Raw genomic sequence first — 19,982 nt, 5'->3', positions numbered from 1 at the left:
CAATTTGCTAGTCTAGTTTAGCATTCCCTAACAAACGAGACCTTAATGTTAAAAACCTATAATTTTTAAGTTCATTTAAAAAAGTCAACCGGTTTGTGTTCATGTTTGCGTCAAGAGCTTTTTGGTTCAATTAAAGCACACGTCTTGGTTCAATTAACATCGCATCAACGTAAATCTTCGACCCAAAAAAGCAAAAAGAATCAATGTATATGAAATTGTTTTGGGTCGTAGTCAAAATGTTTAGGCACGCATTGGCTTCCCTCCTCCCTCCTCCCTCCCTCCCTCCCTCCCTCCTTCCTATTTAAAAGGAGTGAGGACCAGCTCCAAGCAACTCCCTCCCTCCTTCCTATTTAAAAGGAGTGAGGACCAGCTCCAAGCAACTCCAAAAGATATCTAAACGAAAAGGCAATAATAAAAGCACAATAAAGAAAAAGGTACCTTCTTTTCTTGCTTAATTTGCACGGTTTTCTCTTCTCACGGGAGAGCTTCATGCAAAAGTTTTTTTGTTTTTCTTTTTAAATTTTCAGCCGGTCCGGCCTATTGACGAGGCCTACTCTAAAGTTTCAATCAAAATTTCCAAGTTTTTCTTACAATTTATGTGGTTTTTATTCAATTTTTACTAATATAGAGATTTCTGTATTTTTGGACCACCGATATTCTAGACCTTAGTTAGTAGACATATAGATATTAATAAACTTTTAAATTTATTATGGCAGTGGTTGCTAGACCATACTTTACTCAAGCAAATCAATTTTTATTTCTATTATAAAAAAAGGTACGAATAATTAACTTCCAAACCTAAAAACTGCAAATAGAAAAATAGCCGAGATTTCAACTGGCTCTCCACCCCAAATATCTCCAATAGAGATCAGTAATGAATGATGCCAACTCCCAGAGCTCCACCATTTAATCATAACAATTATAAATAGTCCCATAGAAAGTAGCTAGGGGAAATGAATAATATAAACCATGGCTTCCCTTTCACCTTTGTGCATTTTGATAGTCTTTACTCTAAGCCTATCAACAACTACTTTATCCATAGCTCAAGAAAATCCAGTTTCCTTCTACATTACTTATCAGGTATCCTCGCAACTTTAAGCATCAATACTGCACTAATTGCTTTTGCAACAAAATAAATATAAATCAAATCTGGTTTTTTTTTTTTTTTTGGGTATTGCAATTAGTGGCCAGGGTCTTACTGTGGAGCAAAGCACGGTTGTTGCTACCCAAAGACTGGAAAACCAACCAAAGGTTTCAAAATTGGTGGCATATGGCCCTATATCTTTAGCGGAAATAGGCCAACCAACTGCAAATCTAAGAGCCATTTCAGTTTGTCTAAGGTACCCTCTTCCTCATTCAAGTCATTTTGATTAATTAGCATTTTACTTATGACACAAAGTGATGATCAGTTCTTGCTAATCTTCATGGACTCCGATTTCTGAGAGAACAAACCACAGGCCATACTTGTTGGATTCTGTTTTAAGGAAAATACTTGATTATTGTGTGTAAGTATGAACTCATACATTCCTGTCAATAACAGTTTGACATGTGTGTAGAATAGTAGAAGTTTTTTGTTTTTTGTTTTTTATAAATTATTTTTCTACATGTCAAATCATGATTTGAAGGAATATGTAGTTTCGGCAAGCATAATCCATGGTTTACTTGTTGTTTCTTTCTATTAATATATTTTTTGAGTTATAATTTGTAATTGAATAGATGTCAAACCTGACAAAGAGCTTGGTAAAAAATTGGCCATCACTTTCCTGCCCAAGCAGAAGGAGTGAGAAATTATGGAAGCATGAATGGCAGAATAATATGGGACTTATCAATACTTTCATGCAGCCCTCACCTTTAGAAAACAGTAGACATCCTGAAGCTACTCAGCGATGCAGGTCATTCTAAATTAATATACTTCAATTTAACTTTTTAGCATAGTTTTTACAATTCAAAATTAAATGTCGGAACATATTCGAACTTGACGACTCTCCCAACATTTTAACATGAAAAATGAAAAATATCACTTAACCAACGGCTAGGTGGTGCTGCTACGTACCATGCTCCAATTTGTTAATTGACAAAAGAAAATTTGTGGGAAAATGATTGCAGGAATTCATCCAAATGGATCATTTTACAGTGCAAGTGCAGTTTATAGTGCCATACAATCAAAAGTTACATACATGCCAGGAATAGCGTGCAACGAAGACAAAGCAGGTAACAAACAACTTTTCCAGATCATTGTGTGGCGGAGACACTTCTGGAACTAAAATCGTTGACTGCCTTGGCCTCTCATCACACGGGAAGTGCTCTGAAAAAAATCAAGTTCCCTTCCTTCTAATAACATGAACTGTTTCTTGTATTAAATAATAAGGGTTATTCGCAGCAATGGTCCCTCAACTATACCCATAGTTACACTTTGGTCCATCAATTCAATTATTAGTTGCGGGGGTCACTCAACTCTGTGTTCCGTTGCACCAGTAGTCCTTCCGTCAACTCTGTGACATTTTCCGTTTAAAATAATGACGTGGCAAGCATCTTAGAGCACGAGTGATGGGCAAATGTGACTTTTTGCTTAATTAATACGAATCTTTTGCTTTTGAAGAGAACGAAAGGTTCAGACCAAAAAAAAAGATAAAAAAAGAAGAGAACGAAAGGACGACAGAAATGGCAGTCTGAGCAAAAGGGAAAAATCGCGAAGGTAGAGAATCTAGGGTTTTCAAATCGAGAGGTATTTGACTTAAGTAGCGAAGGATTTAGAGTTAAAAAAGCGATAAAGTACAAATCTAGGATTTGAGTTTCGTGAAAATCACAGAGAAAAGAGTCGGGTCTACTGTGTGTGGAGGCTTCTTCAAATGGAGACAATTTTTCGGTGGTCTGGAGAACCCCCCAAGTATGGGAAGTTACTATAACCTAAATATTCCTTCTTCGTTTGATATTGGTTTATATTCAGTTTGCAAATGTGTGGTCCTCCTGTTGACAATGAAGTTTTGGCTTTAAGGTTGAAAAAAATTGTAGTTGGAGTCTTTATTATTGTCTGTGGTCCCATTTTTGTCGGTTTGTCATGGAAGTGATTTCACACTTTTTGCACATGCCTGCACTGACTTTGTCTTCATTGCTGACTTTGAGCATACCTTTGTGTAATGTGATAGATAAAGCAGAGCTGTGTACTCTTGAACTCCACCACTTTGGTCTGTTGGATAATGGCATGTATAAGGGAGGCAAAGTATGCTATGTTGACAACTGTATTCATGACTATCTGTCATTATTGGATTTAAAGAAAATTGGGATAGATCTTGGGTACAAAGTTGATATAACACAAAGGGTTACAAACTTAAAAGTTTACTATAAGGGGCCTGCAAAAAGTGGTCAGCATGCTGTGAATGAGGTTGTAAATGATAGTTGTATTCCAGGGTTGGTTGGGAGCATTTCATTAGATCAGGTTTTGGTGTTGTATTACCATGATCCTACTCATAACAACGAGCTAGAGAGTGTAGATGAAAAGCAAGAACAACATAGTGAAACTGAAATTGGCAATGAAGAGGAAGAGGAGGAAAAAGAGGATGTTATTGTTGACAGTGATTATGAAGTAAGTGAAGAAGAAAATGGTAATGAAGAGGCTGCATATGTTCACGATGCACCTCCTGTTGAAGAGGCTGCATGTTTTGAAGAGATGAAGGAAATGCCTATTAATGAAGCTACAGGGCAGATATCAGATGATGGTGAAGATAGTGATCGACTTCCTTCTGATGGTGATAGCTCTGGTGGTGAGGAAGATGGTCGAAAAAAGACAAGCAAGAGGAAATGGAAGATGCCAGCTTTTAAACAGTTTAGGAAAGAAACTGATTTGAGAAATCCAGAGTTTAGAATTGGAATGCAATTTGGCAATAAGGAAGAACTAAAGGAAGCTATTAGGGAGTATGCAATTGTGCAAGGGAGGAAGGTCAAATTGGTGAAGAATGATAATAGAAGGATTCAAGCAAAGTGTGTAGGTCACACGAGATGCCCATTTATTCTGTTTGCTTCTAAGATAGATAGAGATGAGCAGACATTTGCCATAAAGACTCTCTCCTTAGAGCACGAGTGTACTAGAGTGGACAAACTAAAATATACTAATTCAAGGTGGCTGTCAATAAGGTTTGCTGACAAGATTAGGAAAAATCCTGAGTGGGATGTAGGGGCATTCCAGTCTGAGGTATTGGAAAAGTACCATATGAATGTTTCAAGGCATCAGATTTATAGAGCAAAGAGCTTGTCCAAGGTGATCATTGAAGGAAGCTATGTGGAGCAATATGCGAGGCTATGGGACTATGCAGAAGAATTGAAGAAGGCTAACAAGGGCAGCACTGTGATTATAAAGAATAAGATGAATGGTGATGTACCTGTGTTTCAAAGAATTTATGTATGTTTGGAAGCTTGTAAGAGGGGATTTTTGGCAGGATGTAGACCTCTCATTGGTATAGATGGATGCCATTTAAAGGGACCTTACACAGGGCAAGTTTTAACAGCCGTTGGTGTTGATGGGAATAATGGAATGTACCCAGTTGCTTATGCTGTTGTAGAGGTGGAATCAAAAAGTAGTTGGATTTGGTTCCTTGAACTTTTGATTGCAGACTTAAAAATTGAGAATGGGAAAGCTTGGGTGTTTATAAGTGACAAGCAAAAAGGTATAATACCTGCAATTGAGACATTGCTTCCAACAGCTGAGCACAGAATGTGTGTTAGGCATATCTACAGCAACTTCAGGACAGAGCATGCTGGACTTGCACTGAAAAACATTCTCTGGGCTGCGGCAAGAGCAACTACCATTCCCTGGTATGAAGCAGAAATGGAGAAGATGAAACAGCAAGATGAAGGGGCGTGGAAGTGGCTTATCAAAAGACCAGCCAAAAATTGGAGTCGATCTCATTTTGAGCTGGATTCTAAGTGTGATCTGTTGTTGAACAACCTCTGTGAATCCTTTAACTCTTGCATTTTAGATTCAAGAGACAAGTCTATCTTAACATGTCTTGAAAGGATTAGAGTTTATATCATGTTAAGAATGGCTAATAGAAGGATTGCTTGTACGGTTTGGAGACATCCAGTTGGGCCTAGGATTTTCAAGATCATTGAGAAGAACAAGTTGGGAGCTAGTCAATGCATTCCTAGATTAGCAGGTGAGAGCAAATACCAAGTGAGCCATATGTATGGGGGAGAGTATGTAGTGGATCTAAAAGCCAAGACTTGTTCTTGTAGAAGATGGGATTTGTGTGGGATCCCATGTTCTCATGCTATTTCTTGTATATTTCAAAAGGAGGCCAATGTGTTTGACTATGCACATGACTGTTATAAGAAAGAAGCCTATCTGAGTTCATATGAACCTATGGTACATCCAATACCATCCATGGACCAGTGGCAGAGAACAAATTGGCCTCCAATTAAACCTCCTCCATATAAGAAGCAACCTGGAAGACCCAAGAAATCAAGGAACAAAGAACCAGCTGAGGTCGAAGTACCTGCTCCAGTTCCTCCAAACCCTTTGCCCCCATTTTACAATCCACCACCTACTAAGTTGAGAAGGATTTATGTAAAGGTAAGATGCTCTGTTTGTGGCCAGGAGGAACATAATAAGACACGACATGAGAACCAAGGGGCAGCTCAGGTATTTAGGCCCTTCCTAATTTCTTTTTGTTCTGTAGGCCTAACTAAGGAACATTTTACCCTGCTTTTTGTTATTGTTTAGTTTATTTATATAATTATTTATTTGTTTTTTAGGCCCAGCCTAATCAGCCCAACCCAACTATAGGCAGAGGGAGAGGTAGAGGTACTACTACAGGAAGAGGGAGAGGAAATGGGAGAGGACAAATGCCAATTGGAACTGGAAATGGAGGAGGAAATGTAAGTGACAACTCTGTCAAATTTAATTCTTGTACTTTGGTTAGTTAATATGGTTCCATTTTATTTTAGGTTGGAAATGGGACAACAGAAATGCCAAACAAGCCATCGTCATCACAACCACTCCCATCATCACAGCCACTCTCTTATACTGGAGCTACATCATCATCATCACAGCCACCCAACATTGTTGAGGTTGCCTCACAACCATCAAAGTCTCCTGCTAAGAGATTCAAGTCTCCTGCCAACAGAGTCAAGTCTCCTACCAAGAGATTCAAGTCTCCTGCCAAGAAGCTTAGACCATGGATGTGGTGAAGAAAACTGGGAGGATATGTTTTTTGAACTAGATGGATGTGTTTTTTGAACTAGTTGGATGTGTTCTGTCAACATGTTAGTTATGAATGGTTTGTTGGATGTGGTTTTTGAGTCTTTGGGCTGGAACTTAGTGTGGATGTTTTGTATTTGGTACATTTTGTGGATGTTTTGTATTCGGTACATTTTGGAACCTGAACTGGGTGTTTATGTTCTTCTATCTTTATGCTTGTGTTTCACTTGAAACTTGATTTGGTAGATTTTGAAACCTGTAACTGGTTGTTATATATGCTGAAGAAATTGTTTTATATTTCTCACACCTCTTGATCGACACCCACTACTTTTTGTCCAGCTTTTCTATATTTGTTCACCAACACCAATATGCCCTCTCATCAACAAACTGAAACTAAAATTTGTCCACCAAACTGAAACCAATATGCCCTCTCACCAACACCAATATGTCCACCAAACTGAAACTGAAATTTCATTGCAAAATAAACTACATATCGGTTACATTTCCACCTAATTGATCATACGCTTTTTAGAGTTTCCACCAGGAAATGTCAACCAATTGCTCAAGATACAAAGCATCATCATAATCACCAAAAACCCAAGACCCATTGACAGAAATGAAACCCCCCAAATCCGATTCTCTCTTGGTCGTTGGCCCATTCTGTTCTCTTCCAATACTCTTTTCTGCTTGCCTAATTCTCCAACTTTGTACTCCAATTCCTTCTTTTCTCTCTCCACCATTTTCAGCTTATCTTCCACTTCTTTCTTCTGTTCTTCTATTAACTTTAGGTCCTCTTCCATTGCTCTCATTCTTCTCAGCAACCCAGGAATTAGTTCTTTTCCTCTTGCACAGGTCGTTGCGTCCAGCCATTCCCAATGATGCCCATTTCCTCTGCTTCTCTGCAAAGTATGTTTTCTAACATCAAAGCTAAACCCATCAAGCAACAAAATCAAATTTCACAGATCCACTTACTCGACTCATCTCACAAGCCTCAAATCTTCTCCCAGGATTTAAATCAGTCCATGAAGTCCAGGTTTTGATATATCCCCCGCACCTGCATAGCTTCCTTGCACTAGGGCTCTGACTTGTTGATGAAGAGGAAATCTGCGACATCTTTGCGCATGCACTGTGTGGGCTTCGCCAGATTTCTTTGAATTTCCAAAAATTTCAACACATCTACTGTTTTTATGTGGATTTCATCGAATATAAATGGGAATTGGGGATTTATTTGGCGCTAGATTCGACATTTTTCGGAGGGAAGTTACTTTAGATGGGTTGGTGAACATTGTAAACTTGAAAAGACGAATTTACCCTTCAAATTGACGCCACGTTAGAGAGAATTGACGGAAGGACTACTGGTGCAACGGAACACAGAGTTGAGTGACCCCCGCAACTAATAATTGAATTGGTGGACCAAAGTGTAACTATGGATATAGTTGAGGGACCATTGCTGCGAATAACCCTAATAATAAAGTAGAATGACAATGACATCAAGGGCAGAGAGTGAAAAAATTCAAGTCAACTTAGATCTTGCCATGTTTCCACCAGTTAAGGTCTAATAATTTACTCTTAACACACTTCGGTATATTATAGTGTGAGTATCTCATCCAAAACTAATTGGCTTTAATTCCTCGATGTGGTATTATATGCATTGGTCGTTGGGCTCAACACGTGTATAGCCTTCTCTCATACCATGTTAGAATGTGAGCATCTAACTCAAAATCAATTGACAATAACCAGAGATGTCTTAGATCTTTTAAAATATTAGGCCATGCTTTAATTCCCCAACATGGAATTCACATTCTCAAAAGAGGAAGTCGTAAAGCTCTGTGTATCCTTATATGCGTGCTTTAGGACCTGCTACTACGTAAAGCTTTGTGTATCCTTATGTGTGCTTTAGGTAGGACCTGTTACTATTTGGCATGAAATAGCATGAGTAGAAAATGTCAAAGAAGACAAGAACAAGTCCATTTTGATAGTGACTTATAATCTAGACGGCTGTGCAACAACTTATGTTACTAAACAGTCAAATAGAAATAAAGACATATATATTGAGAGTATAAAAAAAAAAAGAAAATTATAAAAAAACAAACAAACAAACAAACTTAGGCCCAACCAACCAAAACTCATAACGCTGCACCAATCATATAAGCTCCAATAGATCTGCCTCCACTGCAAGATGACCAAATACCAGGCTAAACCTTGAAGGCTGGGGAAGGGAACTAGGATTTTGGACCCCCAATAAGGCCAATTTTTTTATGTCATTGATTATTAGTTTTGACCCTAAAAGAAATTTAAAGTAATTAAGACGGTTCGACAACAATATCTATATTATCCCTCAATTGCATATGAAATGTAGCCAATTTGTTAGTCTAGTTTAACATTCCCTAGCAAACGACACTTTAATGTTAAGAAACTATAATTTTAAAGTTCGTTTTAGAAAGTGAATCGATTTGTCTTCATGTTTGCGTCAAGAGCTTTTTTGTTCTTTAGGCCTCTATCATTTGGACTATGTTCCATGACCCATGTGTTCAAAAGGGTGGGTCTAAACTAAAGCACACGTCTTGGTTCAATTAACATCACATCAACGTAAATCTTCGACCCAAAAAAGCAAAAAGAATCAATGTATATGAAATTGTTTTGGGTCGTAGTCAAAATGTTTAGGCACGCATTGGCCTCCCTCCCTCCCTCCCTCCCTCCCTCCTATTTAAAAGGATTGAGGACCAGCTCGAAGCAACTCCAAAAGATATCTAAACAAAAAGGCAATAATGAAAGCACAATAAAGAAAAAGGTGCCTTCTTTTCTTGCTTAATTTGCACGGTTCTCTCCTCATGGGAAAGCTTCATGTAAAAGTTTTTTCCTTTTTCTTTTTAAATTTTCAGACGAGCTTCATGTGAAATTTGTTTGTACTCTGACAGAGCCATATGTCATATAGTTGAATTTTACAATATTATTATTTATTTATTTTTTGTGCCCAAAGAAAGCCTGCAAATTTTGGTGCTTGCCATTGCTCTTTTCTTTGACAGCAAAAATGGAATTGTTTAAAGAAACTAAGATTAAATCTTTTTTTTCTTCTTCCAGAAATAAATTAACAACGGACATGAAAATTGAAATTAAAAAACACAAAAAAGAAATAGACTTGTATAAAGATGAGAGAGAGAATATAAAGATGAGATTATAATTATTTGTCTTTGAATAATCTCAAACATGAAAATTGAAATGAAGCCTATTTATTTTGAAAGAGGAACTCAATTTGTCTGCATGAAAGCTAAAAGGATAAGAAGGGAAGAAGGAAAAGTACGTAACAATTTTACTATTTTGCCCTGGAGCTACAAGGTGAGTGTATGTAGCTTCCATTTGAAGGATGAAACCTGAGGTGACAATTCAAATGACCCCAGAATTTTACAGAGCCAAGCAGCCCTACTCTCCACCTTGCTCTCAAATTCCCCTTCAAATTGAAACTAATTTTATCTCGCTTCAATGAAATATCTATTAGATCCATCTGCTCAGGGCTCAATGGAATAGATGAAGATTGCACCACATAATGAAAATCCACCGAACTATTTTTCTTCACATCAAATGGCAATGCCACCAACCTGGCAATGTTCAGGCCTTCGAAGCTCAGTATGAAGCTTGTATCCGAAAAGCTGGCGTGTGCTTTCGTGTTGTCATTCTCAGCCCTCACAATAATGGTGATTTCTGTGTCGAGAAGACCAGCCACTGAGTTTTGAAGGTTGTCCAGGTGAGCTGAGGTGACGGTGATGAAAGGCACCCTCGGATGGATTATCATGTAGCCCGCGAACACAGAAATCCCCGCAATGATCACGGCTATGGCAACAACAGTGCAGATTACAGCCGCAAACCAAACCAGAGGGTGTGTGGTTCTTTGGGTGGCACCATGGAAAAACTTTCTTGTCATTGAGGGCTACTGATGGTTGGTGCCCAGATAGTGACAACATAGGGCAAGAGTGTTTCGGGGTTTTTTGGCGAGTTTTAATGTTGGAGGAGGATGTGGTGGTGATTTAGGGTTGAGGGGGGGCTCGGCAAGACATGAATTAAGTTTGAGGTTGTTCCTAGTTCTTATTGGTAGGGAAGGTTTTGGTATCTTCCTTTCCTAGTTTGAAAGCATTTGTTGGATGTTGTATAAATATATCATATATCTTGTACTGTGCTGCTGCGCCATTTAGGTATCTTGCTCACTACTTTATTCTGATAAAGCAATATACCAAACTTGCATTGCTACGTACCATTTCTTTCCCTTTCCCCTGTGTGGAGCTGTGCTAAACATAAAACTATGATGTACCATCTAATAACACCAAGAATTAGATGCATATACAGAACCCGTCTATACTTTTTTGGGATCCATCAGACTCTTGTCCTTCTGGAGAATAAAGAAAACATAAATCTCTAGCTTCAAGTAATAATTCACCTGATTGCCCTTTAGGCTTCGGCCTTCTTTTTAAGGGAACAAGAGCAATTTTCCTCAATATATTCATTAAATGAAATCCTTCTTGTGACAATTTCTTTCAATGAAAACCTTTTCCCAAGGGGGTTGTAGCCCAATTGATTAAAAACATTTACCCCTCCACCTGAGGTCCTAGCTTCGACTCACCCCATCCCGCAATATTGCTTGTATCAAAAAACCTTTTCGAATTTTCAGAACTCTCACCAAACCCTAAAGTTCTTACCTTATATAATAGCATAGATAAATGACAAATTTGTAATTACAAAGTTTGTTGAAAGGGGTAAAAATGAAAAGCATGTGTAGTAGAAACAGAAGTTTCTTCCCTATTACTTTTCCTTCCAACCCTAATAACTTTTAACCCTTTTTTTCCCCTACGATTGTGATTTTAGGAGTCTTTGGAACTATATCTAAGGAGGAGAAGAACGCTCAAAAAATAACACAATGATTATAACTTAGAGCCAAAAATAAAAAAGATATCACGATTCATATTCTTCTATGGTTGAAAAACGTTGCAGGGAATCATGTAGATCCAAAATCCAAAATCTGAGAGCCAAAATTCTAGGGTGGGACAACCGTATAGGTTTCTCCCTCTCCTCACATTTACCCATCACATGCTACTCACGTGATGTAGTGAATGTGAATACTCTCTGCCACATTGAAGGTCTCCTTAAGTGTCGAGAGCAGGTACCACAGTGGTGGCCTCCCCCCTTCCCCCTGCTTGACACCCAGGTTCGAAACCCCCAAGGGGTTTCTTTCCTCCCAATATAACCAAAAAAAAAAAAAAAAGGTCTCCTTAAGTAACACTATAGTGGTTAATCCACTTTACTGTTTTACTAGGGTTCAAAGCTGATTTTTGTCTCTTAAAGTTTTCCATGAGTAGAAACTTACAATCAATGTTTTCGACAAATTTAAAAATTACTATGAGCAACAGTCATTACCAAAAAAGAAAAAAAGAAAAAGAAAAAAGAAATCACTGTTGAGAAAACAATACCAATCTAACAGCAATTCCTCACCATTATCAAATCTACTATAAAAGAAATCCTAATACCAACCTCTATAAATTAAAATATTCTGTCTATATTTTATATGTTGATATTATCATTTGAATCATAACTAACTATATGCTGTTATATTTTATATTACCTGAACTCTAAAGTGAGGCCATAAGCACAGTATCACGACAAAGTATAGTGGATGATCCTCTTTCTCTAATTAAAATAAGGAATCTATGTTTCACTTCCATTTTTCATGCTTTTCAACATTGTAAAACCTGCAACGAACTTTGCTACATGGATTGCCATTTTACAGACCCTGGGTTTAATCCTATAAATTCAAACAGGCAATCTTTGATCACTATAGATGACTTTTCATCCACAAAAAAGATTCCATGAATGCTTACGAAACCAACTCTTACTTAAGAGCAGGCCACTCTGTTCCAAGAGCAAAAGAACCAAGTCTGCCTAATGCTCATTTTACTCCACGCCTACCATCTCCAATAAAATATTACAGTGCCTGAAAGCAGCAGAGCTCAAACCAAACATCTTCAACCTTTAAGGAGCATACCTCTTTTATCTCTGAGAGTCACAATATTGGGAAAATTCACATTGGCAAGGGCTTGCCCTGACCTGAAAAACATGAACGTACTTAGTATATCTTCATAAATTTAATGACGATAGACCATGGAAAAGAATAGGGTAGTATGGATTCAGGTTGAGGTGTGGAATCATATGCACATCCAATGGAAGCTGAAGAAAATTAGTTCAGTTTATAAGTGCAACTACTTTGAACATGGGAGGAGAAATGGAAAGTGAGCTGAAGTACTATAATGCGCATGCACACAACCGCATGTATGGTGAACAGAAAAGAAAACAAAAGCAGTAAAGAATGACTTAATGAATATTTCATCAAAACACAAATTGCTCCATTCTTGTAGCATTTCCAGTCATATCTTAGTTTTAATAAATCACTTTGCTCTGCTTGTTAGTTTAACTCACTACACACTTGACTTATTGTGGGGAAGACAGAAAGGGCTTGGAAAAGATTAGGTTAAGATAAAAACGAATTGGTATTTATACGGCTTCAAAGTTATTAACTTTCCTTAGTTCTTAATTTCTAATGAGTAGAAGAATGGCAAACATTTATGCTATTATGTAATACTATGCATCCGGCAATATGCTTTATCACTGCAGATTACATACCATCGTCATAATGATGATGTAACAATAACCAAATCTTGTATGAGTACGAAAAGTAAAAAATATTGTCTTTGTATACAGCCTCACAGATATTATGGCTCCGTAGTTATAATGAGTACGAAAAAGGCATCACCAGAGCAATTGTATAATTAGGTATTACAGGTATTATCCTATTCTTCTACTGAGAGCATTTTGTCAGCGCCGGTGAGACAGTTGTTGGATTCAATACAATGCCTGTAATTTTATAGATTATTAAGAATACAGGCCGTTGCATTGAATCCCGTCTAGGCCCTAAATCATACAGCCTAAACCCCAAAACCCAAGCACGAATAGTATTCAAAACAATTTCCTACCATTCAAACCATGTGTGATCTTGTAGAGAGGGATACTCTCTAAGTGGCTTGTATATATACTAACATATATTCATTTTTCCTTTGAGCACAAGTCTTTTTAAGTTTTTGCTTTCATGCATTATTTATCACACCGCACTGTAGTCACTCTTTCCATTACAAAACCCTGAATTCACTTCCTAAGCTACCATCCAAAACAGACAAAATGTCACAAGTGCTGTCTAGAAATTTCAGCATAGGTAAATCTACATTTCAGCAACTTTCAGTGCAACTTTTACTCTTTCAGACCATGATTGATTCAAATAGTGTACGTTACCACCTCTATAACGCAAGGGTTTTGAATCATAAGTTTCCAAATATTAAATCATATTAGGAACAATTACAATGGTTTTCAGAACCAGTTCCGCGTCACTTAATAAATTTTTCCAGCTATATCTTCTAAGCATAAGTTTTTGTTTTTCTGTAAATTGAATTCAAGGATTCCGTCGATAAATGATTATATCATATGACATAAATTAGATTCTCCACAGTACCACCCAAAAATAAACCAAAAAAACAAAAAAAACTTGAAAATTATGCACCTTACGAAATGTGAAAGACACTCTTCTTGAGCCTCTTCTGATCACACTGTCTTTCACCATGTCAATCTGTCAAAGAACCAAAGCAATTATTGAACCTTCGCAATCAATTATAATAGCAAAGTTTCAACACCGTGAAGGAAGGAAGGAGAGAGAGAGAGAGAGAGAGAGATTGATGATGGGTGGATGGTGACTCTGATATGATGTTGCCTTATATGATTAATCATGAGTAACAGTTCTAACAACTTCTTGCAGGATGTAAAATGGTTTAGGTAATTACCAGACAAGCCCTCAGCACACAAACATATGCTACATTACAAACTATTAAATATACCTTATGATGTGGAATGTAATGATTCCAAGCATAGCGTGCCTCTCCAGATAACAGTAGCAAAGATCGAGGAGGAAGATAGATGGCCCTCCTTAAGAAATTTGAATTGTTTCCAGAACTTTCTATTTCAATATCAGAACTTGAGGAAGCTCTAGGAGTCAACCCGGCATCAAGATATCTTCTGAACTCCATAATGCAAGGCCCTGCTAACGAAAGGCTGAAAATTAATCCTTCAAAAGCAGAATGGGTATCTATATGTGGGGACAAGCCCACCCCAGGTGGGTACTCATTAACCTGTAATATAATAGTCTATCTTCAGTCTTAAATGCATACCATGCTTCAATAACTCAACCTAAGACACAGGGTGAATATCCATATATAGCAGTTATCCTCTTCTATTTCAACACAAAATAAAAGTAAGAAAACAAGATTTACTTTGTCAATTGACATAATAATTAAGTGCAGAAAAACATAGTTGCATACCGTCAATTGGTCCAAAACTACAGCTTCAGCATCCTCACGCATTGGAAGCATAGCTATTCTTTCAAGTATAGGAGAAACAAATGCTGGAAGTTCACCTAAGTTCTTTCTAGAATCAACATTCCTTGTCTGTAGCAACAAGTAAACAGAGATTATACATAAACGCTTGGGAATTCATTCACATTCCTAAATTAACAAGAGTCATCTAGAATTTGGTAACCTTGCTAAAAAAGAAATGATAAACAACAGAAGTTTAAGGAAAGATTACAAAAATAACAACAACACTTTTTATTTGAAGGGGAAACAGGAAAAAGCACAAATAACATCTTAAACTGGATTATATATCAGAATCACTATGGCATCCACTGTAGCTCCTATCCCTTTACACTTTGTCACTATTTATGGTTTCTAAAAAGAGTGATTAGAGAGCATTCCATTAACATATAAAGAGTTGATGGGATAAAAGCCCTTCCACTTATTCTTTAATCAAAATAAATTCAACACAATGGATATATTAAACACGGTGTAGTTGCTGACTAAATAATCAAAGTAAAGGAGGTGGCTAGCTCTGAAGTTTTTGAAGCTTACTTCATAACAAAATTCATAGCCATAATGCTGAACCCTTCTTTTCGAAAGATTTTTCCAAGGCCTTTCATCAACTGCTGCAAGAAACTCCTAAATAAACAAAATAAGAGACATTTGTAAGGTAAGTGCAGAAAATTTTAATTGATACCCCAAAAGTTTAAAAGAAAATGCACATGACTGAATAAAGCAAGAATTAAGTACTGTTTCAAAAGACAAAGACTGAACACCTCCTCTTCGTTAGCAGTGACAAAGTCGTGCATTAGGTAAAGGCCAGGAATGTTTAGCTCTGAGGCCAGCAAAGATACAGGAACTGAGTCATTGACTTGGCCCTAAAAAAACACGAAACTTGTTAATGTGAGAAGAAATTGAAGAATGATATACATACTCTCGAACTCAAGAAGAAGACGAAAAAATATAAGCAAGACGTGCAGCCATGCAATGCTACTGAACACTAATTTGCATTTTTATAATAGAACAAACAAGGGATTCGAATAAATAATTTTTCATGTTTTTTAAAAGTGGGAATTCTGACATCCCACATTTGCAAATAACATCAAAACCTCATTTCAAGGAAAATATGAATCACCCAGGAATCAAGTTAATCTGCACAAAGACATAGGAAACAATGTAGTGATATCAAACCATTAATCAACCAAATTTAACCACAATACTTCCTAAAGTGAGAATTAGAATATGAAAGCAAGTCATGGTATTTGCCTTTACAAGCACAGCTCTTCTCAACTATGCAACAAAGAATAAACAAATAAAAAATTCAGCTAGAAGAGGTTTTCTTTTTTCCTCTCAAACAACTTAAAAGTCCTCAACCTGAATCAATTTCACCAGTCAAACCAATAATCAATACTCAGTATCTAATTTCTTCAATAGAATCAAAAAGTTCCAATTATTCATTCCTACTGCCCTCAAGAAACGAACTTTCGCTAGAACAATTCAAGACCAACAGTCCAACACAAAGAGAAAGTACCTGTGATTGTGAAGTGGGTTGAAGCACAGAATAGCGAATGTGCAAGGAACGCCCTCCAAGCTCAGCGCAAGGCCGTCCATTCAGTGCATTGAAGGCATTCTGGGCACAGCCCTCTTCAGCAAAACACACAACAACACGAGCACCGCTTTCATCAGCCGCAAAGACTCCTTTGATTTCACCGAAGGCCCCAAACACCGAAACAATGGTGTCATAGGAGAGTCCCACCGCTGGCCCACAGTTGGCCACGTACAGGTTGGGGCTCGACTGCCCTTGCGCTCCCTTTGGCCGCCCAAATCTTGTGAAACCCATCAATTCAATCAATGGTGTTCGCGATTTTCAGGAATTTTATGTAGTAGTTTCTTTCTTTTTGTTTCTATTTTTAGGGAAATTTGCACAATTGCCAAGAGAATTTGCTTGAATTAATAATTAAAAGGTATTTTAGGAATAATAGTTGGTAAAAAGATACGACTATGTTTTTTCAAATTTACATGGTGGTTGGGAAGATGATGTGAGTTGAGAAATAGGACCTAAGTGAAAATAGCAGCACTCTTTTAAAAATATAATGGTGTGTTTGGATGAAGTAATTCTAATTTTCATGGAAATTGTAAATGACGGAATTTCCAATTACATCATTTAAAAATTCCGTCAATTGTAAATTTCAGCGTTTGGATTCATATATGCGGAATTTAAGAAATGACAGAAATTACAATTTCACATGTTTGGATAGTCATCACATAATTAGAATTTACGTAAGAACTTTTTTTTTATTTTTTTTATTTACAACAGTCTTGTATATAAAATATGATAGGAATAATTAGCATGGTTCAACACATTATTATTATATATATAATTTGAAAGACTTGAGATGTACGAAAATGTCTAACAGCACATACCTCAATTGTTACTAATGTAAAGAATTGCAACTGTAGCTTGTCTAATTTAAAAAAGCATAAATCACGTAATTGAAAAAAAATAAAGCTAATCATCCCAACCAATGTTTCAACAAAATAGAAAAAATTAAAAATATCAACTGAATATAAAATGTGTCTACGCTTTTGGTGAAATAAACATCAACACCATTCCCTTCTTTCTCTCAGTTGGAATTGTCTTTAACATGAAAAACTGTTTCTCATTTTCTATAAACCAAGAGCATGCCTTCAGTTGTTCATCTGGACTAAGATCTGGAATTGCAATGACTTCATTATATACTTCTGTTGGATCAAGCTTTTGTGTAGTAGAATTGATAAAGTGTTCCAAAGATAAAGCCATTTTAGCCACTGAATCAGCAAGAACATTAGTTGTACCTCTTTTTTTGGGTGGGGGAATATCAGAAGGTTTTTGATTTCTTCTCTTTGGACAACTAGAGCTGGGTGCAACATCATCAACCTGACAACTCTCAAAACCTTGAGTATCACTTTCCAAATCAACAATATTATTGGGATCACTCTCAGGAGTCATAACCTCAGCAGCTTCTGCACATGTTTCAGCACCCTCTCCCGTAGCTCTATCTTTTCCACATAAATCCACTATATCGTCCCAGTTTGCAATCACTTTAAATTGAAAAGTTCTAGCATCTTCATGAGACTATCAAGCAAAAAATCAAAGTTAACCATTTATTTACCACAATTTTAGTCATACAAAAAGATATAATTGCATTATAAATTACCTTCACATACTCATCCCAAACATTGTCTTCATCTACACTGATCATCTTCTTTGTTGCATCCCAATTGAATCCACTCTGACTTAATATATCACTGACTATACCATAAAACCTTTTCCAAGTTTTAACACGATTTCTTATGTTATCAGCACTTACTTCAATATCAAATTGCGCAGACAATATGGCAGCAGCGGTGTTATAAGCAACTGCTTTCCAACCACCATCTCCTTTGTGACCGATCTGACGTTCTTCTCTAAGTATATCCGCCAATGAACGCTCCATTTGTATATTCCATCGAAAATAGGCTTTGTCATCTCCTTCAGTGTCATTAATTTGCTTGTCTTTTCTTCTCCTCTGCTTTATTTTGTTTACTTTTTCTGCCATCTTATGTATTTAAAATGATTATAACAACAATATTAATAAATATGATCAACATATATTTGCATCCAAAAATGATCAACATATATAACAAAATAGACACATAAAACTGAATAATAGGAAAAAAAAAAAAACGATCAATAAAGAGGAGTACACATTTATTAAAACTGATAAGAAAAAACATGATTCAAATGTTTACAACTCCATACATAAATTTAACTTGAGACAGTTCCAACTCAATTAATATATAATGACTGAAAATCATGAATTAGTGGCGCCTCGTGCTTGATAATCAAGAAACATCTGCATTGCTAATGTGTCACGAAAAGTAGTCCATTGATCAGTGACTTGAACACTTGTAATCCTATTTGTGTTACCCTCTACTGTAGAATGATTTGATAACTCATGATCCACAGAAGCTAAAAACTCCAGATCTTGATCTTGTAACACATGGTCATTCTGTTGCTCAATTCGAATGAAGTTATGTAACACAAAGCATGCATTTATAATCCTAGTTTGTGTTTTTATGTTGAAAAATGAAGGTGTACGTAGTATACTCCATCGCTTTTTCAACAACCCAAATGACCTTTCAATTACGTTCCTTGCAATTGAATGACGCAAGTTAAATAACTCTTTGTAATTTTCAGGACGATTGTTTCCAGTCCATTCATTTAAGTGATATCTAGTTCCTCGATAAGGTGCTAAAAAACCAGGTCCATTAGCATAGCCGGCATCCACAAGATAGTACTTATCTACAATATAAAAAGTTTAAAAGAAAAGTTAGTTATTTATACCTAAGTTTTTGATTATTTAACTAGTAGTATAAAAAATTACCACTTGGAACTTGAAACGAATTATCCCTGGCCAAAGCATCTCTCAGAACACGAGAATCAGAAGCAGAACCCTCCCATCCAGATAGTACATAGATGAATTTTAGATCTGGATCACAAACTCCTAAAACATTGGTGGAAATATCGCCCTTTCTATTTCGATATCTTGGTCTATCCTCAGCAGACACTGTTACTGGAATGTGAGTTCCATCAAGTGCTCCAATACAATTCTAATGACATTGAAGAAGAAAAAACAGAAATAATTTTAAGATAAGTGGTAACATTATAACAAGAACATATTTTCCTAAAGTTATAAGATTACCTCAAACCACTTCCACTTGTCTCTTTCTGAACCACCAATATCACATGGCTGAAGTTTCAAATATTCTTGACTAATTCTCATCATTGCACGCAACACACTATTAAATTGCCGGCTAATTGTTTCCTTAGAACGATAATAGTCAAAACCAATGACCCTAAACTTCAAGTTATGAGCAAGTATATTTAAAAAGGTAGCAACGGATTCTTCAATTGAAACATTTCTTGTCCGAACCAATCCACCCTTTTCATGCAAAATAGTGCACAAGCTTTGAAATGCTTTCTTACTAACTCGTAGTTGTTCAATACAATCAACTTCCTTCCCATTATACAAACGATTCAAGCGACATCGCCTTTCTTCATCCCAATCATGTGAGGGCTCTTTAACCAAATAATTTTCATTATACCATGCTCCAACAATGGCAATGATACATGTAATGGTACTAAGAATAATTGTCATTTTCTTCTTATTTTCTTCTTCGTCTCTAGCACGCTTGCGACCTAAATGGGCCAAAAAGTTATCTACATCATCACTAGCCATGCATGTTTATATGTGTATAATTTTATTATGTAAGTAATCTACTTCACCTAAAAAAATATGACTCGACATCAACACACATAAAAAAAGAGGCCA

General features: G+C 36.6%; 3 protein-coding genes across 3 annotated transcripts; all 3 read right to left on the bottom strand.

Moving 5' to 3' along the window:
* Positions 1-9,407: 9,407 nt before the first annotated feature.
* On the bottom strand, positions 9,408-11,727 carry LOC110755354 (late embryogenesis abundant protein). Its single transcript, XM_021956528.2, has one exon. The coding sequence runs from the start codon at positions 10,110-10,112 to the stop codon at positions 9,507-9,509; it is 606 nt and encodes a 201-aa protein (XP_021812220.1). The 5' UTR covers positions 10,113-11,727; the 3' UTR covers positions 9,408-9,506.
* A 257-nt stretch (positions 11,728-11,984) lies between these two features.
* Positions 11,985-16,546, bottom strand: TRM9 (RNA-binding (RRM/RBD/RNP motifs) family protein). The gene is made up of 7 exons (XM_021956527.2): positions 16,160-16,546; positions 15,405-15,506; positions 15,181-15,267; positions 14,596-14,721; positions 14,116-14,406; positions 13,785-13,850; positions 11,985-12,283 (listed from the first exon to the last, which is right to left on the bottom strand). The coding sequence occupies exons 1-7, from the start codon at positions 16,466-16,468 to the stop codon at positions 12,227-12,229; spliced, it is 1,038 nt and encodes a 345-aa protein (XP_021812219.1). The 5' UTR covers positions 16,469-16,546; the 3' UTR covers positions 11,985-12,226.
* Positions 16,547-17,206: 660 nt separating this feature from the next.
* Positions 17,207-18,206, bottom strand: LOC110755362 (uncharacterized). The gene is made up of 2 exons (XM_088253124.1): positions 17,826-18,206; positions 17,207-17,743 (listed from the first exon to the last, which is right to left on the bottom strand). The coding sequence occupies exons 1-2, from the start codon at positions 18,204-18,206 to the stop codon at positions 17,207-17,209; spliced, it is 918 nt and encodes a 305-aa protein (XP_088109250.1).
* Between the last annotated feature and the right edge of the window lie 1,776 nt (positions 18,207-19,982).

This window comes from Prunus avium, chromosome 5, assembly GCF_965620075.1.
Source record: "Prunus avium chromosome 5, drPruAviu1.hap1.1, whole genome shotgun sequence".
Lineage (NCBI taxonomy): Eukaryota > Viridiplantae > Streptophyta > Magnoliopsida > Rosales > Rosaceae > Prunus > Prunus avium.
The sequence above is the reverse complement of the archived record's forward strand: the minus strand, read 5'-3'. Positions and strand labels throughout refer to the sequence as shown.

Bases quoted from the DNA above. Each gene is read 5' to 3' on its own strand.
- LOC110755354 (XM_021956528.2), bottom strand. From the start codon at position 10,112: ATGACAAGAAAGTTTTTCCATGGTGCCACCCAAAGAACCACACACCCT.
- TRM9 (XM_021956527.2), bottom strand. From the start codon at position 16,468: ATGGGTTTCACAAGATTTGGGCGGCCAAAGGGAGCGCAAGGGCAGTCG. The intron at 15,507-16,159 runs GTACTTTCTCTT...GTGTTTTTTTAG, and splicing joins AACCCACTTCACAATCACAG to GGCCAAGTCAATGACTCAGT. The intron at 14,722-15,180 runs GTAAGCTTCAAA...TTGTTGCTACAG, and splicing joins GCTATGAATTTTGTTATGAA to ACAAGGAATGTTGATTCTAG.
- LOC110755362 (XM_088253124.1), bottom strand. From the start codon at position 18,206: ATGGCAGAAAAAGTAAACAAAATAAAGCAGAGGAGAAGAAAAGACAAG. The intron at 17,744-17,825 runs GTAATTTATAAT...TTTGCTTGATAG, and splicing joins TTTGGGATGAGTATGTGAAG to TCTCATGAAGATGCTAGAAC.